General features: G+C 50.4%; 1 protein-coding gene across 3 annotated transcripts in view; it reads left to right on the top strand.

Moving 5' to 3' along the window:
- Window positions 1-12932, top strand: part of ECE1 (endothelin converting enzyme 1) — a 63495-nt gene extending 50563 nt beyond the window's left edge. For 2 of the 3 annotated variants that reach the window (XM_021709375.1, XM_008051578.2), the window contains 6 exons: window positions 993-1096; window positions 5546-5656; window positions 6359-6426; window positions 7219-7409; window positions 10807-10902; window positions 11693-12932. In XM_021709375.1, the coding sequence (XP_021565050.1) occupies window positions 993-1096; window positions 5546-5656; window positions 6359-6426; window positions 7219-7409; window positions 10807-10902; window positions 11693-11869 (747 nt within the window). In that variant the 3' untranslated portion in view covers window positions 11870-12932. The remainder of the gene's footprint in view (window positions 1-992; window positions 1097-5545; window positions 5657-6358; window positions 6427-7218; window positions 7410-10806; window positions 10903-11692) is intronic. The other variant, XM_021709374.1, reaches the window with a different exon arrangement.
- The last annotated feature ends 14029 nt before the right edge of the window (window positions 12933-26961 follow it).

The raw sequence follows: 26961 nt of genomic DNA on the forward strand, positions 1-26961 counted from the left end.
AGGAGTTCGAGACCAGCCTGGGCAACATAGCGAGACCTCATCTCTACAAAAAAAGTAAAAAATAAGCTGGATATGGTGGCATGTGCCTGTAACCCCAGCTACTCAGGAGGCTGAGGCAGAAGGATCACTTGAGCCCAGGAGGTAGAAGCTGCAATGGCCTTGATTGTTGTGACCATGCCACTCTACTCCAGCCTAGGCGACAGAGTGAGACCCCAACTCAGGAAAAAAAAATTACTTCTGAGAACAGGAGGCTCATTCTGCAGCCTTTTCCTTGAGAATAATTTGAACTGGTGTTAAGTGATACAAGATCCTTGGGCTCTCGGGGCAGTCCAGGCAAGGTCTGGGATCAGTGTCCTGCCCGTGAGGGTCCAGCATCTTACCAGAGCCCTGGGGTAAGGCCAGAGGGGTCTGAAGTGGATCTGAGGTGGCCTTGATGTTGCCAAGAGCTCAGCAACTATGCTGAGTGGGGTTAGGGTGCGCAATGGTGCCTGACCTAGTGACGCTCAGAGGCGGAGTCCAGTTTAATGGGTCAGTGGGAATAATACTAGTGGTAGCTACTAGCCACAGGCAACTGTTTAATTAATGGCAATTAAGTTAGGAAGGCACATTTGAAATGCTCAGTAGCCTTCGTGGCTGGTATCTGCCATACCAGGCAGCACCGACATAGAACACGCTGCTTGTCACAGAAGATTCTATTGGACAGCGCGGGGGATGTTTCTTGCCTAGACCCAGGTGTTGCCCCAGTGAACCCTGCAGTGCTGTGACACCATCCGGCACCCCTGGGTGAGGCTCTCAGTGCGTCCTTGAAGGGGAGCATTACTGCCAGGCCCCAGCAACATGGAGGCCACAGGAGGAACCTGAGCCCCCAAACCTCTGTTCTCGTCTCTGGCCTGCAGGCCAGCCCTAACCTCGACAGGCCTGTTTCCTCACCCAAGAATGTGCCTCCCTGCCTGGGCACGCTCTGACCCGTGGCTCTGTCTCCTCTCTTCCAGTACACCGCGGTTCCAGACCTCTACTTTGAGAATGCCATGCGCTTTTTCAACTTCTCATGGAGGGTCACTGCCGACCAGCTCAGGAAAGCCCCCAACAGAGACCAGTGAGTCCCTGGGCCCACGTGTGTGGGGGTGTGCTGGACTGAGCTTGCCTCCCTTGCTCGCCTGTTGTGTGCCAGATACAACTGTCATGACAGCACCTAGGGAGTGGGCACTGTTGTTATCCCACTTTTCAGATGAAGAACCAAGGGCCCAGCCAGGAGCTGGGGTGGGTGCCCCCAGCGCCCAGCTGGTTGCGGGAGGTGAGCCTGGCCTCTGGAGCTGAGTTGACCTGGCACCTCATCCCAGCTCCACCACTTCAGCATTCAGAGCCTTCATTTCACTGTCTGCAAATCAGGATGGGAGTGCTGGCTCTTGGGTCATTGTGGCAGGGGACCTCCAGGGAGCATCGGACCCAGAGGAGGCTCTCGGCAAGGGCCAGTTTCTCCTCGTTCTTCATGAACAGGTGTGGTGGTGTCTCAGGACAGGTCCTGCACAGAGGCCTGGGGAAGGTTCTGGATGGGCCTGACAGTTGTGGTTCCCAAACCTCATGCACATCAGAATCCTGGGGAACTTTTTCAAAAATATCCCCTCCTGGTCTTGAATCAGAATTATCTGGAATGAGTCCTGGAATCTGTCCTTTCTTAAGCTGTCTCCTCAGAAAAGTCAGAGGTAGCCCAGTGCTGGTCCTCAGACTAATCTTCCTCCATTCCTTAGTGCAGACATTTGTGATAAATGTTACCAAAAGGTGGAAGCAACTTCTCTTTGCCTCTGGCGCCCCCTGGTGGACATCAGGAGTTCCGACATCTCTGTTTCCTCTAAGTTTCCCATCTTCAACCAGAGGAAGGTGGGCTTTTACCTTCAGAATATGGCACAGGTGCTGTTGCCAATTTATCTGAAGTTCTTTAATTTAGCTGAAAATCTCTCATTTACATTTTTCTCCTACCCATGGATGTATTTGTCATTCCTTAATATGCATATGTTTTAAATTTTTCAGTATCTTTTCATGGCTTTGGGGCACCCCTTCACACATCTCTGTGGGGCTTACCTGGAGGCTGAAGGGACTATTGAGGCTCCTGGAGAAAATGTCATTTTCAACTCGCTGCATTCCTCTCTAGCCTTGGCCCTCTGCATCAGAAAAGTCACTAAAATGCCAAGTAGCTCATTACTCCATACCGTTACTTTCTAACTTTTTGGTCTCAGAACACTTTACCCTCTTAAAAAATTATTGGGCCCAAGAAGCTTCTTTTTTATGTGGATTATACTTTTTTTTTTTTGTTTTTGAGTTGGAGTCTCACTTCATTGCCCAGGTTGGAGGGCCGTGACACACTCATGGCCACCCCAGTGTCGACCTCCTGGGCTCTGGCGATTCTTCCGCTTCGGTCTTCCAAGTAGCCGGAACTACCGGCGTGCACTACCACACCCAGCTAATTTTTTTATTGTAGAGATGAGGTCTTGCCAAGTTGCTCAGGCTAGTCTCGAACCCACGGACTCAGGCAATCCACTACTCGCCTCAGCCTCCCAAAATGCTGGGATTACAAGCTGAGCCACTGAGCCCGTACTTATACTAATTTTTATAAAAATCTTATGAAAAATAACTTTGGAAAAAATTAATGAGAAGAGACATACTGTTTTATATTTTGCAAATGTCTGGTTTGATTGAAGACAGCAAGATTCTTATCTGCTTCTGCATTCAATCTGTTGAAGTATGTTGTTGTGAAATATATAAAGAAAATTTAACCTCACACAGATATGTGACTGGAAAAGGGAGGAGTTTTTTGTTGTTTTTTTTTTTGAGTTGAAGTCTCACTCTCTCACCCAGGCTGGAGTGCAATGGCACACTCACAGCTACTGCAGCCTCAACCGAGGCGATCCTTCCAACTCAGCCTTCCAAATACCTGGAACTATAGGTGTGCACCACCATACCCGGCTAATTTTTTGATTTACTGTAGAAACAAGGTCTCGCCGAATTGCCCAGGCTGGTCTCGAACCCCTGGGCTCAGGCAATCCTCTCACCTCTGCCTCCCAAGTGCTAGGATAACAGGCATGAGCCACTGTGCCCAGCTGGGAGGGATGTTTTAACAGTCTTTTCTGATGCTTGTGTGTATACTTCTGATGCTACACCAAAACTCAACACATAGTAATTTCTTAGAGATTAATTGCAAGGTGGAATTTGAAACCACATGCATGAATGTTTCCTGATCTGTTACCCTGGCATTCATTGGTTGGTCTTGCACTTTGAATGGATCTTTTACCCAAGCATGATTTTGTTACATCACGTATTAGTCATTTGGAAAACATGGCTCACTGAGTTTTACAGATCATCTACATAGTGACACTTTTGTTATAGAATATCAACAAAATTCACATTTATTAGCATCACTGCTGACTCATGAGAAGAGTCTTTCTTATCAGGACCAGGTGCAGTGATATGCACCTGTAGTCCCAGCTACTTGGGAGGCTGAAGCAGGAAGATCACTTGAGCCCAGGTGTTTGAGACCACAGTGAGATAAGATTGTGCCACTGTACTCCAGCCTGGGCAAAAGAGCAAGACCCTGTCTCTTAAAAAAAAAAAAGAAAAAAAGATATTGTTGGAAAGCTGTCAAATTTGTGGTAGCCAATACAAGTTTTTCAAAATTTTAATTTTTACTTGAAACTTGGAATTTTTCTTGAAACCCCTTGTTTTTATTATCGGCAACAAATGGTGTGAGCTGTTTTCCTTTCATTGATAAGCTCACTTTACTCATATTTAAAAAAATGTACCAGATATCCAAGTCTGCAGCTTTGTAGTTTGTCAGTGGTCCTAAAAGTACCAATGGTGTCCTATGAAAAAAACAGAAATGCTTTTTGTGTGAGTTTCCCACTGGCCACATGGGATATTAAAAAGTCTTGTAGGCCAGACTCGGTGGCTCAGCCTGTAATCCCAGCACTTTGGGAAGCTGAGGTGAGTGGATTGCCTGAGTCCGCAGGTTCAAGACCAGCCCAGGCAACTTGGTGAGACCTATTCTCTACAATAAATAAAAAATTAGCCGGGCATGGTAGCAGCTGAGGCAGAAGGTTCACCAGAGCCCAGCAGGTTGGGGTGACTGTGAGTGTGCCATTGCACCCCAGTCTGGGCGACAGAGTGAGACTCCAACTAAAAAATAAATAAATCTTGTCTCAGAGCCCGTGAAATGAAGAATTATACTACTTCATCAAAGACGTTCTGGCTGGTTGTGGTGGCTCATGCCTGTAATCTCAGCACTTTGGAAGGCCAAGGCAAGAGGATCGCTTGAGCCCAGAAATTTGAGACTAGCCTGGGCAACATGGTGACACTTCATCTCTACAAAAAAAATCAAAAGATAGCCGGATGTGGTGATGTGCTTGTAGTTCCAGCTACTCAGGCAGCTGAGATGGAAGGGTCGCCTGAGCCCAGGAGGTTGAGGCAGCGGTGGCTCATGGTTGCGCTGCCACACTCCAGCCTGTGTGAGTGAGACCCTGACAAAAAACAAAAACAAAAACATGTTCTCCATGAAAACGGCTGGTTTCCTTCTTCTTTCTGTGAGTCTATCTTGTTGGTACAAGGCACAGAGCTCAACGACCACCACACGTGCTTTGACCCACTCTCAGCCACCGACAGTTTTATCCATTGTTCACCGTGTTTCTGTGCCATCCGTGCAAATGTTGACACAGTGGAAAAGGCAAATAATGTTTTGATCTTATTATGAAAATGGTTCTGATTTCACCAGAGGGGTCTTGGAGATACCCCCTTCCCCAGGTGTCCACAGACCACACTTAGAGAACTGCTGATAGATACATTCTGAGCTAAGACATGATGACTTTTTAATATTGAACGGTCCATCTTGACCCTTCTTTTTTTTTTTTTTGAGTTGGAGTCTCACTCTGTCACCCAGACTGGAGTGCAGTGGCCGCTCCCGGCCACCGCAACCTCAACCTGCTGGGCTCCGGCGATCCTTCCTCCTCAGCCTTCCAAGTTGCTGGAACTATAGGCGCACGTGACCACGCCCAGCTAATTTTTTGATTTATTGTAGAGATGAGGTCTCACCAAGTTGCCCAGGCGGGTCTCAAACCCGTGGGCTCAGGCAATCCACTCACCTCAGCCTCCCAAAGGTGCAGGATTACAGGCTGAGCCACCGAACCCGGCTGCTCCTTCTTCTTTTTTTGACTTGGGTCTCACTATGATGCCCAGGCTGGTCTCAAACTCCTGGGTTCAAGCAATCCTCCTGCCTTGGCCTCCCTCCTACCGGTGCACACCACCATGCTGGGCTCCATCTTACTCTTTGTGAGAGCCTCCGTATTCCACTGTGTGATGTGACGTTATTTAACCAGTTCCTTATTTATAGGCAGTCAGGTGTTTACCCCTCAGAAACAGTGTTGCAATGGATGTCCTTGTACCTGTGTGCACTTAGACATGAGATTTAGGGCTCTTGACAGGGATCTCCGAGCTACCCTCCAGGGAGACCATCCCCACCCACCAGCTGTGCTTGAGCCTCATAGATACGTGGCGCTTACAGGTGGAGCATGACGCCGCCCATGGTGAACGCTTACTACTCACCCACCAAGAATGAGATCGTGTTTCCGGCTGGGATCCTGCAGGCGCCTTTCTACACCCGCTCCTCACCCAAGTAGGCGCTGGTGTCCCATCTCACTCCTCCCCGGCCCTCGGCAGACCCCCGGCCCCCTGGCCCAGCCCTGTGGCCTGCAGCCGGCCACCCACCAAGCCAGTCTCACTGAGTGCTCTTTGCCCCGGTGGCCCCCCTTCAGATTCACATATAAAGCACAAATACTTTATATGTGAATTTCCCCCTTGGGAAAGCCACATCCTCACCCTCTCCCCAGCCCCCCACCCCCCATCCAGAGGTTTCTAACAGGGGGATGTTGGGGGCATTGCTGAGTCAAGAGCCCTCTATAGGCAAATGCCCGTTGACAACGTTTTGAAACAGGAATGGGGAGTGGAGAGGGGTGGGGCCCCCATCTCAGAGATGAAATCCACACCGTCCTGGGTTTAAATCCCAGGTCTGTTGTTTGATGGCCGGGGGGGAATTAGGCTCATCTGTGATGATGCCTAACTCTTCTGCAATGACAGTACAGTTCTGTAAAGCATCTAACACAGTGTATGGTACCCGGTGGGTGCAGCCGACCATAGCAGACTGGCTTCAGGGACCTAGTTGGAGCTCAGGCCACGGCCACGGCCACGTGCGCACAGAGCTCCACGAGACTGTCTTGTGTCTTCGAGCCCAGGAAATGAGGTCACATCCTGGGCAAGAGCGAGAGGCCTTTCCCTCAAGACATCACCCTCACTTTCTTGTCCCCCTCCCCCCCCCCAGGGCCCTAAACTTTGGTGGCATCGGCGTTGTCGTGGGCCACGAGCTGACTCATGCTTTTGATGATCAAGGTACGGGTTCCTTGGGGTCCCCTTCAGATCAGGCCCATCAGCTTCCTGGCCCAACTGTCGCTGCTTTCTGTTCCCTCATTTCTAAGGGTCTTAGCCTTGGAGATAAAGCAATCTAGCTTCAAGTCCTGGCTCTGCCACCTGCCAGTTATATGAACTTTATAAGCCCCGCCTTTTCTCCAGGCCTCTATGTTCTTGTCTATAAGGTGGGCGTGATGATTCGACCTTCCTAAGTGATTGGGAGGATCATGTGAAGTACATACTGAGAATCCTCCTCGCAGGGGGTGTTCAGTACTCGGGGGTTAGTATTAGCTGTCAGCAGGGAGTGTACTTCTTCACCACTCCAGAGACTTCTCTGGTTCAGCTGCAGTCAGAGGGGCTGAAGTCAGTCTCTCCCTCATCACCTCCTGCCTTGGGGACCCCAAAGCTGAGAGGGAAGAGGCAGAGGCCTCGGAGGCTGGGGTCTGTCTCGTGATCCCAGTGCTGCAGGCCCACCTGCCCCTTCCTAGGCATCCATTCCTCGGGGTCAGAGCTGTTAGCCAGTCTTGAAAACAAACCCAGCTCCCCTGAGCCTGTGGCCACGCTGGGGCTGGGCCTGGATTCCTTTCCTCCGTCTGCGCCCACCTCCTGTCGGCCCGTCCATCCACCCCTCAGTACTCCGAGGGGCCTCGCCCCATGTTGGCTGGAGTATGGGGTGTACATGGAGGAGCTCGCTGTTCCCTGGGAGGAGACCGGAGCAGCAGGGCCCCGTCTGTCCCATCTTCCCTTGCTGCGACACTTCCCTCTGGCCTGCAGGACGGGAGTATGACAAAGATGGGAACCTCCGGCCGTGGTGGAAGAACTCGTCCGTGGAGGCCTTCAAGCATCAGACCGAGTGCATGGTGGAGCAGTACAGCAACTACAGCGTGAACGGGGAGCCGGTGAACGGACGGCACACCCTCGGGGAGAACATCGCGGACAATGGCGGCCTCAAGGCGGCTTACCGGGTGAGGGTCCGCACCCCACACTCGCCCTGGGCCCAGGGCTGGCTCTGTCCAGGTGCCTCATAGGAAAGCATCGTTACAGACACCTGAGCCTGCCACAGAGTCCTGTGAGCAGCCCTGTGGGCGTCGGTCTCCTCATCTGTGAAATGGGCGGTCGTGAGGACTGATTGAGAGGCTGACTTAGACACACCTGGCCTGGAGCCGGACCTCCGGAGGCTTTCTGCTCTCAGTCTGGCCTGACTAGGAGGCACAGGAAGGGGTCTGGGCTGGGTCCCCCTGAAGAGCCTGCCTGTTCTCACCTTTGCAGGGGAAGCCACCACCATCAGTCAGCCGTGGGCCTGGGAGGCTCTGGAGGGCCAAGGAGGTGGGACAGGGGACATTGGTCATGGAGCCAGTTTGGGGTTCCAGTCCCAGTGTGGAGTAAGTCACTTCACCTTGAGCCTCTGTGTGTCAGGCCGTGAAGAGCGGATACCTGCATCACTGGGTTGCTGGGAAGATGAAAGAGGATGGCCCAGGTGCAGGGCCCGGCCCAGGGAGGTGCTCAGAGATGCTAGCCGTGAGGCGGGGAGAGGACGGAGACTGTGAGGGAAAAGGAGGTGTCTATCAGAGAGCAGTCCAGAGGCTCTACCCTGCCAGGACAGCAGGAGCAGAAACCCTAAGGGGTGCCATCTGTTGAGTCCTTGTAATATGCTAGGCTTGGGGTCCTCCCCAACAACTCCACCACTATACATTATAATCCCATTGTGTAGGTGAGCAAACTGAGCCTAGAAGCATTGGACAAGTTACCTAAAGTCCATGAGTCAATGACAACATAAAGAATCTTCCACCTGGCATGTGCTGTGTTTTAGACAATGCAAAGTCTGTAGCAAGACACACAGGGATCCTGCTTTCAAAAAGCTTACAATGCACCAGGCACAGTGGCTCATGCCTGTAATCCCAGTACTTTGAGAGGCTGAGGCAGGAGGATTGCTTGAGCCCAGAAGTTCGAGACCAGCCTGGGCAACATAGTGAGACTTCATCTCTACAAAAAAGAAAATTATCCAGCCGTCGTGGCATGTGCCTATAGTCCCAGTTGCTCTGAAGGCTGAGGCGGGTGGATCACCTGAGCTCAGGAAGTCAAGGCTGCAGTGGGCTATGATTGTGCCATGTATTCTAGCCTGGGTGACAGAGTGAGACCTTGAATAAAGAAAAAAAATGGGCTGGGCTCAGTGGCTCAGCCTGTAATCCCAGCACTTTGGGAGGCCAAGGCGAGTGGATTGCCTGAGCCCACTGGTTTGAGACCCACCCAGGTAACTTGGCGAGACCTTGACTCTACAATAAATCAAAAATTAGCCAGGCGTGGTAGCACGCGCCTGTAGTTCCGGCTTCTTGGAAGGCTGAGGCAGAAGGATTGCCGGAACCCAGCAGGTCGAGGCTGTGGTGGTTGGGAGCACTCCAGTCTGGGTGACAGTGTGAGACTCCAACTCAAAAAAAAAAAAAGAGGCAATGAACAGCAGTCACCCTTGCTTTTGTCCTGCCTGTTGTGTCCTTTACCTGTCTTCTAATAAACCTATCATTCTTTTTTTTTTTTTAATTATAATCCCATTGTGTAGGTGAGCAAACTGAGCCCAGAAACATTGGACAAGTTACCTAAAGTCACCCACCTCGATCTGCTGAGCTCCGGCCATCCTTCCACCTCAGCTTTCCGAGTAGCTGGAATTACAGGCATGCGCTACCATGCCCGGCTGATTTTTTCATTTATTGTAGAGATGAGGTCTCGCTGCCCAGGCGGGTCTTGAACCCGCGGGCTCAGGCAATCCACTCACCTCAGCCTCCCAAAGGCGCGGGATTACAGGCTGAGCCACCGAACCCGGCTATCATTCTTAATCAAAAAAAGAAAGAAAGAAAAAAGTGGAGGCTATTAATGGAGGCCGGAGGGGGAAGATAGGCAAGTAAACGCCTCCACTTGTTAGGGGTTGATGAGGGGACGGATATAAGCTCAGGCAAAGTGGTAATGAGTAAGGCAGGAGGGTGACCAAGGTGAGCTTTCTGGAGGGCGTGATGTTGGACCTGAGACCGGAGTGATGAGGGAGAGGCAGGGAAGAGCTGGGAAAAATAGTCTCAGCCAAAGGAAGAGCAAGTGCGGAAGCCACAAGCTCGACGCAGGCCTGGGGGGGCACAACAGGAAGGAGGGCCGGGTGGATAGAATGAGTGCAGGGGCCTGAGCGCTCCCAGCCTCTGTTGGCTGAGCCAGAAGCTTGGGTTTTATTCTGGTTGCAATGGAGAGGCACTGCAGGGTTTTTAAACAGAGGAATGACATGATCAAATCTATCCTTTAAGACAAGGGTCGGGCTGGGCGTGATAGCTCATGCCTATATTCTCAGCACTTTGGGAGGCTGAGGTGGGGGGATTGCTTGAACCCAGGAGTTCAAGACCAGCCTGGGCAACATAGCAAGACCTTGTCTCTACAATAAATCAAAAATGAGCCGGGTGTGGTGGTGCACTCCTGCAGTTCCAGCTATTCGGGAGGCAGAGGTGGGAGGATCACCTGAGCCCAAGAGGTCAAGGCTGTGGTGAGCCGTGTGCACTCTAGCCTGGGTGAAAGAGTGAGACTCCAACTCAAAAAAACAAACAAAACAAAAAAACGGGTCAGCAAACCCATAGCCAAGTCTAGCCTGTCTTTGTAAATAAACATTTTTGGGGACACAGCCATGCCCATTTGTTGACATGTTGTCTGCAGCTGCTTCCACACCACAATGACAGAACTGAGTCACAGCAGCCGGGGCCACTACCCATAAAGCTGAACGTACACTCTGGTGTTTCATGGAAAAAGTTTACCTCGCCCATTTTATAAGGTTCACCGAAGTTGCTTTGTGGGAAGGGAATTGGAATTGGCTCAGTCCGATCAAGGAGACTGGTTAGAAAGCTGCTGTGAGGTTGTCTGGGCAAGAGATGGGGCAGCAATGGGATGGGTGAGTCAGATTTGGGGTGTTTGGCTCGAGAGAAAGAGAACTGAAGAAGGGTTCTGGGCTTGGGCCCTGAGTAGGTGAATGGGGTGACATTGACCATGATGAAGAAAGCACGCACGTGTGCGTGAGAGAGAGAGACCTGTCTTTCTGTCTGTGCCGTGTTAACTGTGAGATGCATCTTGGACTCCAGCCAAGGCAGCTGAGCACACAAATCAGAGGAGAGGCTGGAATGGCAGGTATGCATGTGAGAGCTGTCCACATGGAGATATTTAAGCCATCGGGCCGAGTGAGTGCAGAGCAAGGAGAGGGCTCCTCTAGACAGAGCCCAGGCTCAGACCCCCAGAGAGCAGCTCCCGTCAAGACAGGGGAGGGCTCCCCAAGATCTCCCACACCAGCCCCGCCCAGCCTCACAGGCCTGGGAGCCGCTGAGCTGTGGTCCTCTCTCCTCCCAGGCTTACCAGAACTGGGTGAAGAAGAACGGGGCTGAGCAGACACTGCCCACCCTGGGTCTCACCAACGACCAGCTCTTCTTCCTGGGCTTTGCACAGGTGAGTTCATCATAGGTGAGGGGAAATGCCACCCCCGGGTGTGTCCTGCCGTCTTGATGCACCCAGCTGAGAGCCCAAAGGCAAGTTCTCCTCAAATTGAGAAGTTCCTGAGTGATAGGACTGTCCAAGGAGGCGAGCTTCCCGTCATTTGAAAGATTCAAGCAAGGGCCAAGAATGCTCATGAAAGGATTCCTGGGCAACCCCCTCAAGTCCCCTCCTGCTCTGGGAGCCTTTCTGCCCTCTCAATAAGTCCTGCCTTCTCAAAAACAAAAAACAAAAGGGGATTCCTGTATCCGATAGATGAGAGGATAAAGCAGGTGATCACTAAGGTCCCTTCTGGTTCTATGGTTCTAGAAATTTCTTAAACTCTCAATGCCCCAGGCTGGCCCTTGAGTTGGCATTCAGCTCATAGACTTCTGTTGGCACCCAGCGCTACCAGGCCATTAGACAATTTGTTCTGCCCAGGAAATGAAAGATCTGGACTAAATCCGAGGTTTTCAAACATGTTTGGGCAGAATCCCCCATTCAGATGAAATCTAGTGTAGATGCCCAGACAGACCGAGATGATGCTTTGGTTGAAGAAACCTGGTTTGGAGACCGCTACATTAGGATGCTGGTGTGGGGGGTGGTACACATCAGCCACTGTCCCTTCCTCACCCATGCGGCTGGCCGTCGGGACTCCCTGGGAGCCCCAGACCTGATGGGGCTCATTCCCCTGCTGGGGCGAGGGGGGCAGTCTGGCAGCCTCAGGGCCCCCAGTGACCCCAGCCTTTCGCTGTCGCCCCCAAAGGTCTGGTGCTCTGTCCGCACGCCCGAGAGCTCCCACGAAGGCCTGATCACCGACCCGCACAGCCCCTCCCGCTTCCGCGTCATCGGCTCTCTCTCCAATTCCAAGGAGTTCTCAGAACACTTCCGCTGCCCGCTCGGCTCCCCCATGAACCCTCCTCACAAGTGTGAAGTCTGGTAAGGGGTGAAGCGCAGAGAGCCAAGACAGAGGAGGAGAAGGGGCTAAGGACAAGCCCCCAGTGGGCCGACACATCTGTCCCCCATCCAGCCTCCAGGGCATCGCCCAGCCTGCTTGGCCACACCAGGGCCCCCTTCCCCGTGCTGGAGGGTTTCAGCCGGAAACGAGCCTGAGCCCAGGATGTAGGTTCTCAGCATAACCCAAGATTTGATCCCCCATGAAGACCCTGTCGCCCCAGGCACATGCGTGTCAACGTCCACGGGCATTTGGGTGTCAGGCTGGTGGCTGACCAGACCCGGGCCCCACGCCGACAAGCGCCAGATACATCACGATACCACTGTGTCAAATGCTTTCAAGATATATTTTTGGGGAAACTATTTTTTAAACATTGTGGAATACACTGGAAATCTTCAGGGAAAAAAATGCATTTAAAACACTTTTTTTTAAAGGAAAGGATTGGTATATTTATTATGTTCTGTCTTTCTATATAACCTGTGGATAAGGGAAGCCTCACTGACTGACCCCTCCCTTTCCCCCTCCCTTGTGCGGTTGGACTGAGGCAGGGGTCCCCGGGACCCTGAGCAGGTCCTCAGGTCAGAGAACTGCCTCGGCCCTGGGACGTGCGATTTTGGCTGTGGTCACCTGGTGCAGACAGGAGGGATGTGGAGGCCAGAACAGAGGGAGGATCCAGCTCGGGGCCCAGCTTATGGGCACTGGCTCCCTCAGCTAGCCTCCCCTGTCCCCAGAGTCCAACAGTGGGACCTCTAGCAAGGAAGTTCCAGTCCACAAATTCGCTGCAGGGGATGGATGGCCGTGGCAGAATGAGGCCAAGATAGGGCCCTCAAACGCCCTCGGGGGGCACTGAGTGCCCTGGATCCTGGGCCACAGGAGCCCTGTGGGTGGAAACGCCCCTGTCAGATGAACAATGCTGTGCCACAGAGGTCCCCTTTCGGGCCCTCCTCTTTTGACCGCCCCATGTCTGTCCCAGGGGCCTGTTGCATCTCTGCAGCCACTTTGGGGCCTGCCTGGTTGACCCTCTTCCCCGGGGGAAGGAGACAGAAAACTGCTCTTTAATCCCGTTGGGCCCAGATCTTCCCCTGAGCTCTGTCCTCCACCTGGCCTGGGCCTGGCTCCCAGGTCCTGTTCTCTAGTGCCTTACCTGAGGCTGCAGCCCCTGGACTCCACTCCAGGGAGACAGCCCCTGCCCCCAGATGCCCTTTGATCTCCTCAGTGTAGCCCCTAAGTGTCCCGACTGGAACACAGGCCATTGTCTCACTCCCAGTGCCCGCAGGGCTGCCCCTCACAGCCACCCAGGAGCTCCGGCCTGCAGGTCAGCAGCATTGGGCATCGGGAGTCTGAGGAACCACTGAACTGCCCCGGGCTCCAGCCCACAGTCGGCCTCTGGGTTGAATCAAGACAGCACTTGCCACCAGGCAGATTCCTCTCCTTTGGGGGAGGCTTCTAGCCCAGGGGGCTATGAGGGGACGGTCCCCCAGTCCAGTCTGGCCTGCAGTGTCTGTTGTCCCCTCCCTGAGACCCCTCCCTAAGCTTCTCCAGCAGAGATTCATCGGCTCTGCCAGGTAGGGCCACCCGCAGCATCCCCTGCTGTCCTGTGGGGAAGCAAAGCCCTGTGGCAGACACGAGCAATCAGACCCTGCCACGGCCACTGTTTCCCAGCTGGCAGCCCAGGTCCCCTGGCGAGGCCCTGCCCCCACAGCACACTCCCCTCACCCAGGACGCCAAATCCTCCTTGCCTAAGAGGAGCAGACAGCTCAGTGACTGCCCTGCCAGTCTCAGAGCTGGCGCAGGAGTGCTGGGAATGGACTCCAGATGAGGCCTGGGTTCCAGCAAGCAGCAGGCAGTCCCGGTGGCTCCTCAGAGGGAAGATGGGACAGAAACCAGAGCCAGGAGCCAGCCATGGGCACCTTGCCACATAGAGGTGGTCTCTCCCAGCTCTGGCATCCTTTGCGTAACCTCTCCCCGCACCCTCCTGCCCCCCCTACTTTCCCCATGAAGGGGGGCTGTCTAGAGAGTGTCAGCACCACGGCCTGGGACCTCCCAGCCAGAAGCAAGTGTCCCAGGGCTGGGGGTACGGCCAGGGGAATGTAGACAGTGCTCATGGCTCAGGTGTGCCAGGGCTGGAGGGGGCAGGGGAGAAGAGAGAGGGCTCATGTCCAGCAGGGATAGAAGCAAAGGAAGCACCCCCCCACACCTCTTACCCCCTTCCAAGCTTCTGGAAAGGCTGAGGTGAGACCCCTCCCTGAGGGCCGGGAGCCATAAGGCTGGCATCTCTGGGTACGCAGACATGGGGTTGGGAGCTGGGAAACTATTTTTTGTATTATTATGTTTTGTGCTACTGTAGTTTTGGTGTGGCACTGTTGTAACAGAAGTAAAGTACTTGTACCAAGGGCCACATGTCCGAGTGTCTGTCCTCCCGGGGTGGTGTGTGTCCTGTGGGGTCACGGGAGGGCCCCTGGCCAGCACAGAGCTGCCCACCGCAGCCTCCCCAGGGCTGACTGCACCTCCCCCAGAGCAGAGGCCTTGAACCCTGACAAACACCAAAGTTATTCTCAGTACCTAGCCACTCTCCCTTCATCCATATGGTTGTGCGGGCGCCTCCTGCTGGTGAGAATGATGCACGTCACCACCTGGGCCCAAGGGATCTCATGGTAAAAATAATTTTTCCAATATTTTGGAGCAAGGAAGTTTCCAGGTCTCAGATACTTGGACAGGGCAGGCAGCAGAGAAGTTCAAAGATGTTCAAGGAAGAGATTCTGACATACACTTATGCCTCCTCCTGGGTTTCACATATATTCTTCCCTCTGCCTGGAATATTCTTCCAGGACTTCTCTGCCTGATAAACTCCTACCCATCCTTCAAAGCCCAGCTTGGCATCACCTCCTCTAGGAAGCTCTTCCTAACCTCCCAAGCTTCCTTTTCCTATCAGAGTATCTTAGTTTGCTAGGTGTGTTCATTTGCCAAGGCTGCCGGACCCAAGTGCCACCAACGTGTGGCCTTACACAACAGATCTATATTTTCTCACAGTCTGATACCAATGTGTTGGCAGTGTTGGTTCTTTCTGAGGGTTGTGAGGAAGAATCTATTTCTAGCTCCTGGTGTCCCTCTGGCATCCTGGGTGCTCCTTGGCTTGGGAAAGCATCGCCCAGGTCTCTGCCTTCATACTCTATTACGACGTTCTTCCTGTGTGCCTGTCTGTCTCTGTGTCCAGATTTCCCCCTTTCATAAGGACCCAGTCATATTGGTCTAGGGCCACCCTAATGACTTCTTATTAGCTAATTACATCTGCCATGACCTTGTTTTCCAATAAGGTCACATTTTGAGGTGCTGGGGTTAGGACTTCAACACATGAATGGAGGGGGGTGGATCATTCAACCCATAACACAGAGGTCCCAATTCTCTAGGCCTTGGAGATGCCAACTGGGACATGGCAGGTTCCAGTGACCGCCGGTGCAGGGGTGGGTGGGTGGGTGGAAGGCTGCTAGGGGCCATAAGCAATGTACGGCTGATGGGGACCATGTCAGGGGGCTAGTGAGCCCGGTGGGCTGGGGTGACCAGAGGAGACTTCCTGGGGAGGTGACGGAAGTGAGGACCGGGTCCCCATCCCATGGTGAACAGGGATGGCTGCACCATTCCCGATTTGAGGGACAAGACGCACCCTGCCTCTGCTCCTGCTTTGCTTTATTTATTTATTTTTTAATTTTGAAGATGTGGGGTACAATTCAAGGTTAGATATACAAATGTTCATTATGCAAGTACCCTTGTTGATGAGGTGTGCCCCCCTCCCCTGGCAGATTCCCACTACTGTCAATTCCACCCCCTCCCACTCCTGGCAGTTTCCAACTACTGCCAATCTCATTCTGATAGTATTATGATAATTGTTCAAGCTCCACTTATGAGTGCGAATGTGCGGTACTCAGTTCTTTGTTTCTGGGATAGATCACTCATCATTATTAACTCTAAGTCCACCCAAGTTGCCCTGCCTTGCTTTAAAAGGAGTCAGGCATTTCTCTCGAACCCAGTTTCTCTAGCTATAGGATGGGCAATTCACTGGTTCTCTCTGCTGTGACCCACAAATATTGGGGAGATTGTGAGGACACTTGAGACGAAGTGCTTTGAGCTGCTCAGCGTTCACACGAGGTGTGTGTCTCCCCACAGGCGTGAGCCCACAGCCCCCGGTGTCTCTCACCTGGACAGCTGCTGCAGCCTCCGCCCCCGACTGCAGGTGCTGTCCTCTCGCCCTGTCCCCAGCACCCACTTGCCCGGCGGGACCTGCACCCTCCCTGCCCTTCTCCCCCAAGTCTCCCACCCACCTGAAGCCTCTGTCTGCACCTGAAGTAGGACGAGCCCTTTCCTGCCTCAGGCCCTGTGTCCCCCCCACCACCTTTAGTCTGGAATGTTCTCTCTACACGACCCCCCTTGCTAATGGGAAGATACATGGATTCTGTTTAAACCGTCCATGTATGGCGTGCCCACGTGAGTCAGGCTGTGTGCTGGGTCCTCGCTCACAGCCCCTCGTTGAACAGTTTTCTGAGATGGTTACTTTATCAGCCTTGTTCTCCTGATGGGAAATCATTCAGGGCTGCTGAGTTGCAGGGGAGTAAGAGGCAGAGCTGAGTTCTGAACCCAGGCAGCCAGCGAGGAACTGCTTGGGAAAATATCACACACACACACACACACACACACACACACACACACACACACACACGCATGCAGGGTGAGGGTGTCACAGCTGCCCCTGCTTTCCCAAGAAGCAAGGCAACTTTTTCCTGCCAGACTTCCAACCCACTCCCAACCCTGAGCCTGAGGGTGCCTGTCTTCCCAGCATGCCCTCTCCCAACAGCCAAGTGGGCAGGATTCTTCCTCTTCCCTGCAGATCCCTGGGGCTACTTGCTCCTCCCCTCCTGGGTCTCCTTTCTTTGTTAACAGTAGATCCCATACCCTCACCCAGCTCAACACATGTTCCCCTCCCCAAGCTGGAATGAAAACTCCAACCCAAGCTGGGCAAGATGGCTCACACCTGTAATCCCACCACTTTAGGAGGCTGAAGCAAGAGGATTGCCTGAGCCCAGGGGTTCGAGACCAGCCTAGGCAACTTGGCAGAGACCTTATCACTACAATAAATCAAAGAACTAGCTGGGTGTGGTGGTGCCCACTTGTAGTTTTGCTACTTGGAAGGCTGAGGCAGAAAGATGGCCTGAGGACAGCATGTCGAGGCTGTGGTGGCCATGAGTTTGTCACTGCACTCCAACCTGGGTGACAGAGTAAGACTCTCACTTAAAATAATAATAGCAAATAATATAAATGTTAAAGAATCTAGTGCAACAATAAACCTTATGAGAAATGGGCAAGACTTTTGCAAAGGAAACTATACAGCTTGACTGAAGAACATAAAATCCCTGAAGAAATGCAGATAAACACCCTGATCATGGTGGGAGGGCCCAATATAATAGACAACAAAATTCGCCCTCAAATGAAGGTAGAATTTCAGTGTACTGGCAACCCAAATCCCGAGATAATTTTCCATGGAACTTGATCAGCTGATTCATGTAGAGGAGAAAATGCTCAATAGTCAAGACAACTTTTAAAACAACAGAACAGCCGGGCTCGGTGGCTCAACCTGTAATCCCGTGCTTTCGGAGGCTGAGGTGAGTGGATTGCCTGAGTCTGCGGGTTCGAGACCCGCCTGGGCAGCGAGACCTCATCTCTACAATAAATAAAAAATCAACTGGGCGTGGTAGCGCATACCTGCAATTCCGGCTACTTGGAAGGCTGAGGCAGAAGGATCGCCGGAGCCCAGCAGGCGAGGCTGCGGTGGCCGGGAGCAGCCACTGCACTCCAGTCTGGGGGACAGAGTGAGACTCCGACTCAAAAAATAAAACAAAATAAAATAAAATGAGGCTGAAGGCTGGGCTCGGTGGCTCAGCCTGTAATTTCAGCACTTTGGGAGGTCGAGGTGAGTGGATTGCCTGAGTTCTCAGGTTCGAGACCAGCCCGGACAACTTGGTGAGACCTCGTCTCTACAGTAAATCAAAAATAGCCAGGCGTGGTAGTGTGCACCTGTAGCGCCAGCTACTTGGAAGACTGAGGCAGAAGGATCACCGAAGCCCAGCAGGTTGACGCTGGGGTGACTGTGAATGTGCCACTGCATTCCAGCCTGGGCGACGAAGTGAGACTCCCAACTCAAAAAAAAAAAAATTGAGAAAACACAAATATACAAAATAAGAAATGACAAGGTGAAAACAAATACTGAGAGAAAGGACATTTTAAAATATTAATAAACTACTTTGCATATCTATATGCAAATAAATTTTTTGTTTTTCGAATTGAGGTCTCAGTCTGTTGCCTAGGCTGGAGTGGAGTGGCATGATCACAGCTCACCACAGCCTCAACCTCCTGAACTCAGTTTATCCTTCCACCTCAGCTTCCTGAGTAGCTGGGGCTACAGGCACGCGACACCACACCTGGTTATTTTTTTATTTTTTGTAGAGATGAAATCTCACTACGTTGCCTAATCTGGTCTCAAACTCCTGGGCTCAAGCAATTCTCTCACCTTGGTCTCCCAAAGTGCTGGGATTACAGGCATGAGCCACTGTGCCCAACTACAAATACATTTTTAAACTCTATGTGAAATATATAATGCCATAGAAAAATACATTTTACCAAAACTGACCTAAAGATAAGAGTTAAAACATGAACAGATCAACTTACATAAAATATATAGAAAAATGTACCGACTGGGCTTGGTGGCTCAGCCTGTAATCCCAGCATTTTGGAAGGCCAAGGCGTGTGGATTGCCTGAGCCCACAGGTTCGAGACCAGACCGGGCAACTTGGCAAGACCTCATCTCTGCAATAAATAAAAAATTAGCTGTGCATGGTAGCACGCTCCTGTAGTTCCAGTTACTTGGAAGGCTAAGGTGGAAGGATAGCTGGAGCCCAGTGGGTCGACAGTGGGGTGGCCAGCGTCGACCTGCTGGGCTTCGGTGATCCTTCTGCCTCAGTCTTCCAAGTAGCACACTGCACTCCACCCTTGGTGATGGAGTGAGACTCCAACTCAAAAAAAAAAAAAAAAAAAAAAAAAAAATATATATATATATATATATCAAAATTGTCCCCACGAAAAAGCACCCAACCTTGATAATTTCATGTGGAGAATTCTGCCAATCCTTTTAAGACCAGATAGTCTCATTGCTATAGGAATTATTCAGAGCATTGAAAATGAAAGAAAATCTCCATCTCCATCTTTTATGAAACAAGAATAATACTGATAATTAAATCTAATAATAGTAACAAAAGAGAGGCCAGGCGCAATGGCTCACATCTGTAATCTCAGCACTTTGAAAGGCCAAGGCAGGAGGACTGTATGAGTCCAGAAATTCGGGACCACTCTCGACAACATAACAAAACCTCATCTCCGTAAAAATTTAAAAATTAGACAGGCATGGTGGCATGCACCTGTAGTCCCAGCTACTTTAGATGCAGAAGCAGAAAGATCATGAGCCCAGGGGTTCGAGGCTACTGTGAGCCAAGATCATCATGATCATGCCACTGCCCTCCAGCCTGGGTGACAGAAGGAGACCCCAACTCAAAACAAACAAAAAATAAAATTACAGACCAATATCACATAAATATAGATGCAAGTGTCTTAAATAAAATATTAGCAAACAAGCCAGGCTCGGTGGCTCAGCCTGTAATCCCGTGCTTTGGGAGGCTGAGGTGAGTGAATTGCCTGAGCCCACGGGTTCAAGACCCGCCTGGGCAACTTGGCGAGACCGCATCTCTACAATAAATCAAAAAAATTAGCCAGGCATGGTATCATGTGCCTGTAGTTCCGGCTACTTGGAAGGCTGAGGCGGAAGGATCGCCGGAGCCCAGCAGGTCGAGGCTGTGGTGGCCAGGAGTGGCCACTGCACTCCATTCTGGGCGTCAGAGTGAGACTCCAACTCAAAAAAATATATATATTAGCAAACAGTTTAATATCACATTAAGAGAATAGTACACATGATCAAGTGAGGCTTATATCAGGGATGTAATTATAGTTCAATATTAGGAAATCTATTAATATAAGTCACCATATTAATAGGTCCAAGGACTGTAATCCCAGCATTTGGGGAGGCCGAGGCAAGAGGATTGCCTGAGCAACTTGGTGAGACCTTGTCTCTACAATAAACAAATAAATAAACAAATAAATAAATAAAAATGAGTGGTGGCATGCACCTGTAGTTCCAGCTACTTGGAAGGCTGAGGCGGAAGGATCACCTGAGCCCACCAGGTCGAGGCTGCAGTGGCCATGAGCATGCCACTGCACTCCTCAGCCTTCCAAGTACCTGGAACCACAGGCATGTGCCACCACAGCTGGCGAATTTTCTGATTTATTGCAGAGACGAGGTCTCGCTGTGTTGCTCAGGCTGGTCTTGAACCCCTGAGTTCAGGCAATCCTTTCATCTCTGCCTCCCAAAGTGCTGAGATTACAGGCTTGAGCCATTGTGTCTGGCTTAATTGTTTTCTTTAGGCAAATCACATTGGCAAATACATCCAGAATGATGGTAAAGAGTAGGGGAGACAGTAGGAGCTCTCACTGTGCACTGGGCAACAGAGTGAGACTTTGACTCAAAAAAGAAAAAGAAAAAGAAAAAGAATCAATTAGTGGCATTAGAATTGGAAAAACAAAAAAAGATTGTCTCTATTTGCAGATGACCTAATTGTATCTGAAAAACCCTAAAGAATAAATGATAAAACCAACCTAAACAGTAAAAGAATTTGTCCAGATAACAGGATATAAAATTAACATATAATAGCCAATAGCATTAATATACACAAATACTAACCAATTAGAAGATATACTGAATGAGGAAAACTCTGTTTACAGTAGCAACAACAATAAATAGCATTTTTGAAATAAACAAGTGTCAATGCCCCTTACCCAGAGACTGCCAAGAACACACCTGGAGTTGAACAAGTTGCATTTATTGCTTGTTGTTTTGCTTTGTTTTGTTTTTTTTGAGTTGGAGTCTCACTCGGTTGCCCAGACTGGAGTGCAGTGGCCGCTCCCGGCCACCGCAGCCTCGCCTGCTGGGCTCCACGATCCTTCCGCCTCAGCCTTCCGAGTAGCCAGAATTACAGGCATGCGCTACCACACCGGGCTGATTTTTTGATTTGTTGTAGAGATGAGGTCTCGCTGCCCAGGCGGGTCTCGAACCCGTGGGCTCAGGCAATCCACTCACCTCGGCCTCTCAAAGGCGCGGGATTACAGGCTGAGCCACCGAGCCCGGCTGTTTTATTTTTTGAATAGGAGTCCACTCTGTTGCCTAGGCTGGAGCGCAGTGGCAAGCTCATGGCCACCGCAGCCTCCACCTGCTGGGCTCAGATGAATCTTTGCCTCACCCTTCCAAGTAGCTGGAATCACAGGCGCATACCACCATGTCCGGCTAATTTTGGGGTTTATTGTTGAGACAAGGTCTCGCCAAGTTGCCCAGGCTGGCCTTGAACCCCTGGGCTCAGGCAGTCCTCTCGCCTCAGCCTCCCAAAGTGCTGGAATTACAGTCATGAGTCACCACAGCCGGCATTTATCGCTTATTATAGCAAAGGAGAACACACACTGTGAGGTCTCATTAAGAAGGCGTTGAAAGTACTTCTTATAGAATTTAAACTTGTGCTAGCTGATCTTGGAAAGGATTTACTGAAATGGAACTTTGCTCTGGGCTAGATGCTGTAATTCTAAGATTGGTATCTTAATAAATCTTATCTAATAGGGAAGACCAGACTGAGGCTAAAGAGTGTTTTTAATGTTTTGATAAAACATTTTAAGGGCATGGAAGAATTTTAATTTTCCCCATTGGTCTTAAACCATACTTCATTTCCAAATACAGGCAAAAACAAAGTCATACTTACATCTAACTTGATACAACTACCCTGCATATAACCAAAAACACACCAGCCCTTCCCAGGAAAGGGTGCAAAGTCGCTGGGTGATGTTCATTCTTCTCTTTTGATATCTTGTAACTTAAATGCTGTAATAAAAGGTTAACTTTTTTTTTTTTTTAGGCAGAGTCTCTGTCTTCCAGGCTAAAGTACACCATAGCCCCAACCCCCTGGGTTCAGGCAATCCTTCCACCTCAGCCTCCTGAGTAGCTAGGACTACAGGCATGTGCCATTGTGACAGGCTAATTTTTAAATTTTTTATAGAGGCAGAGTCTTGCTGTGTTGCCTAGACTGGTCTCAAACTCCTGGGATCAAGCAATCCTTCTGCCTTGGCCTCCCAAAGTGCTGGGATCTCAGGCATAAGGCACCATGCCCAACCTAGTTAACTATAACTAATACATCTTATGTTCGATAAAAAGGGAATAACAAGGAAGAAAATTAAAATATTTGGTTAATACATATACGTATTCATAACAAAACAAGGAAAAAATATTCATAATTATTACAGTCCTCATTTCTGCAAATATTCATGTGGTAAGAGTTGGGTTTTTTTCTTTTTTTTTGAGTTGGAGTCTCACTCTGTTGCCCAGGCAGGAGTGCAGTGGCATACTCATGGCCATGGCAGCCTTGACCTGCTAGGCTCGCAATTCTTCCACCCCAGCCTTCCAAATAGCTGGAACCACAGGTATGTGCCACCACACTCAGCTAATTATTTGATTTATTGTAGAGACAAGGTCTTGCCATGTTGCCCAGGCTGGTCTTGAACCCCGGGTTGAAATAATCCTCTCACCTCAGCCTCCCAAAGTGCTGGGATTACAAGTGTGAGCGAACAGTGCCTGGCAGAGGTGGTCTTTATAATTAATCCATATTTCCTTTGCACTGAGCAAACACCTCATCTGGTCAGGGTTCTTACCCTGGAGCGGGGGAGAAGGTGACCCAAAGCTTCATTCCTGAAAGGTCTGAACCATTAACAGTCCTACCTGACTGGGCTGTTGTCATTTTCATTGACTTTAGTCACAAGGCATGGTAGTACAGGTGCTCCTCCACTTACAATGAGGTTATATCCCAATAAACCCATTCTCATTCGAAAATATCGTAAGTCGGTCGGGTGCAGTGGCTCAAGCCTATACTCCCAGCACTTTGGGAGGCTGCGGTGAGAGGATTGCCTAAGCTCAGGGGTTCGAGACCAACCTGGGCAACTTGGTGAGACCTTGTCTCTACAATAAACCACAAAAACTAGCTGGGCATGGTGGTGTGCGTCTGTAGTTCCAGCTACTTTGAAGGCTAAGACGGAAGGATTGCCTAAAATCTAGCAGGTTGAGGCCGTGGTAACCGTAAGCAGCGTGCCACTGCACTCCAGCCTGGGAGATGGAGTGAGACTCCAACTCAAAAAATAAATATATCGTAAGTCAAAAATTCACTTAATACATCTAACCTACTGAACACCACAGCCTAGACTACCTTAAACATGCTCAGAACACTTACATTAGTCTACAGTTGGGCAAAATCATCTAACACAAGCCTATTTTATAATTAAATGTTGAATGTTTCATATAATTTATTGAATACAGGCTGAGCACAGTGGCTCACACCTGTAATCCCTGCACTTTGGGAAGTAGAGGCAAGAGAATTGCCTGAACCCAGGAGTTTGAGACCAGCCTGAGCAACACGGTGAGACTTCGTCTCTACAATAAATCAAAAAATTAGTCAGGCATGGTGACACATTCCTGTAATCCCAGTTACTCAGAAGTCTGAGGCAGAAGGATTGCCTGAGCTCAGCAGATCAGGTCTGCAGTAAGCCGCGATTGTGCCACTGCACTCCAGCATGGACAACAGAGTGAGACCCTGACTCAAAATATATATATATATATTGAATACAGGATACTGTGGTACACAGTATTGGTTGTCTACCTGCATGATCACATGGCTGGGAGCTGCAGTCACTGCCACTGCCCAACATTATGAGAGAATGTCATACAGCACATTGCTAGCCCACGAAAAGATCAAAATTCAATAAAAAATTTTTTTGAGTTGGTGTCTCTCTCCGTTGCCCAGGCTAGAGTGCAGTGGAACACTCACAGCCACCCCAGCATTGACCTGCTGGACTCCAGCAATTTGTCTGCCTCAGCCTTCCAAGTAGCTGGAACTACAGGCGCGAACTACCACGCCCGGCTAATTTTTTGTAGAGATGAGGTCTCTCCAAGTTGTCTGGGCTGGTCTCGAACCTGTGAGTTCAGGCAATCCACCCGCCTCAGCCTCTCAAAGTGCTGGGATTATAGGCTGAGCCACCGAGCCCAGGCTGAATTGTCTTTTAGATTCAATTACAGCATCAACCAGGTGGGATAACTTGCAGGACTGGAGCAATATCCTCCAGGATGCTGTTTATTGCCTAAATCAGCATCCAATATAGGATGCTGTTTCTCTTACAACCAAGAGTCATGGGCCAGGAATCAAAGGGTGGAAATAGGCGTGGCTCTTCTCATGATTACTGTTAGTGATCCACTAGCACCATTTCTGCTTCCCACTGCCATGACTGTAGACTCTGCTAGTCTAGAGGTCTTGGTTGCAAAAGTTGAGGCTACCACTCAGCCACTTTGGGCTCCCCATACCCAAAATTAACAAGCAAAGAAGGAAATCACTGTCCTGGCTGGGTGACTGACCCTGATTATCAAGAGGAAATTGTATTGCTACTACACAACAGAAGTAGGGAAGAATATGTCTGGAATACAGGAGCTCCCGTAGGGCATCCCTTAGTACAGGCCGTACTTGACTTGTTAAGGTTTTTTTCATTTGTTTTTTTAAGGCTAATCTAGTGAAGCAGTGGATCTTAACAATGGTTTGACTTATGATTTTTCAATTTTATGATTATATAAAAGCAATATGCATTCAGTTGAACCTGTACTTCAAATTTTGAATTTAGGTTGGGCTTGGTGGCTCAGCCTGTCATCCCAGCACTTTGGGAGGCCGAGGTGAGTGAATTGCTTGAGCCTGCGGATTCCAGACCAGCCCTGGCAACTTGGTGAGACCTCATCTATACAATAAATTTTTTAAAAATTAGCCAAGTGTGGTGGCACATGCCTATGGTTCTAGCTACTTGAAAGACTGAGCCCAGCAGGTCAAGGCTGCAGTGGCCATGACCATACCACTGCAATTCAGCTTGGGTGATAGAGTAAGACTCCAATTGAAAAAAAAAAAGGCAATTCACTGTTCTATTAAGCCAGCTGCTTCTGGCTAATGAAGACCTAGGGTGTGAAGAGACTGTGAGGCAACTGTTACACATGACCAGGTAGGATGGTGGTGGCTGCAGAGCAGGACGACTGAGGGGGATTCCCTGTTGGGGGGCGGTGCTAGTGGTCACTTGCGGTGAATGATTCAGGAGCGATGAAAGGGGTGCAACACTGAACCTGTGAATTCCCACCAGTTACTGTACAGTCTTTCCACTCATCAATAATCAGCGTCTTTGTCCAGACGAAGTGTCATAGTCCCGAGCTTCTCCTCAATTCTGAGAATCACACACGGTCCTGGCTTTACCACCAGTCTTGCCTGAAACACTGCACTCTCACACTTGATGACTGAAATCCTCTTCTGAGCCGGACTCGGTGGCTCAGCCTGTAATCCCGCGCCTTAGGAGGCTGAGGTGAGTGGATTGCCTGAGCCCACGGGTTCGAGACCCACCTGGGCAACTTGGTGCGACCTCATCTCTACAATAAATCAAAAAATTAGCCGGGTGTGGTGGCGCGCGCCTGTAGTTCCAGCTACTTGGAAGGCTGAGGCGGAAGGATCACCGGAGCCCAGCAGGTTGAGGCTGCGGTGGCCGGGAGCAGCCACTGCACTCCAGTTTGGGCGACAGAGTGAGACTCCAATTAAAAAAAAAAAAAAGAAATCCTCTTCTGCTGGGGTCATCTTTTGATGAACACTCACATAGAACAGAGATCTTCACATTCTTGGCACTTTCAGAGAAGTCAACCCACAGACCTCTTCTCTAGATCTCCTTGTCACCAATTTTCCAATCATATCTTCCAATAATGTCTTCTTTCCATGTCCTTTACCATGCAGCCAACCATTGGCACAGCCCTTGAATCAATACAAACTCAAGCCTCAAGCCACTTCACCCTCCAGGTATGATAAACAGTCAGGGGCACTGCTTGAAGCTGTGCCCACAGGGAGGATTTCTCTTCATCACTGTCCTTCAAGTATGTCCCAGAAAGGGGCTGTAGGGCTGCAGCTGTCTACTTTGGGGTGGTGCCTGCATATTGTGCAGAACCATCCGTAAACCAGATGTGAATTTTCTCTTCCTCTTTCAGCTGATCACAAGGAACTTCCCACAAGGTCATAGGTGCAGACTGGGAGAGAGAAGGCTGTGTAGCAGGAGTAGGAACCATGGGCATTTGAACCACTTCTTCATGGAACTTACATAAGTAAGTTAAGGCCTGCTTGGGCCTGACCAAGTATAGACTTGCACTTCAGGATGGAGTGCTTCCATGCACACCCAAATTCATGGTCTGGTGGGTCAGACCACAGCCACAATGGGTGGCTCCAGTCACATGGTCACTTAGTAAGGCCCAAAGAGCAGGCCAAATGCTGAATAGGAGAATAGTTATCCTCAGAGGATGGCAGGACTTAGTTACAAAATCCTAAGGGCTCCTGCACTGCTATTTGCTATGACGGGTCAACCAAAGTCTCCAGACAACACTCCTATCTGCTACTGCCACTTCAAGAACCATTGAGTCTGCTGAATCATATGGCCCAAGTGACAGAGCAGTTCACACAGCAGCCTGGACCTGTTTCAGAGTCTTCTCTTGTTTTGGGCGCCACTCAAAACAACAACTTTCCAGATCACTCAGTAAATGGGCCAGAGTAGAGCCAAGAGCTGTGACTCACACCTATAATCCCAGCACTTTGGGAGGCAGAGGCGAGAGGATTGCCTGAGTCCAGGAGTTCGAGATCAGCCTGGGCAACTTGGCGAGACCTTGTCTCTACAATAGATCCAAAAATTAGCCAAGCGTGGTGGTGTGTGCCTGTGGTCCCAGCTACTTGGAAGGCTGAGGTGGACGGATCACCTGAGCCCTGTAGGTCAAGGCTGCGGTGGCTGTGAGTGTGCCACTGCACTCCAGCCTGGGTGATGGAGTGAGACTCTGACTCAAAAAAAAAAAA

This window comes from Carlito syrichta, unplaced genomic scaffold, assembly GCF_000164805.1.
Source record: "Carlito syrichta isolate Samal-C Ts95f unplaced genomic scaffold, Tarsius_syrichta-2.0.1 Scaffold200587, whole genome shotgun sequence".
Taxonomy (NCBI): Eukaryota; Metazoa; Chordata; class Mammalia; order Primates; family Tarsiidae; genus Carlito; species Carlito syrichta.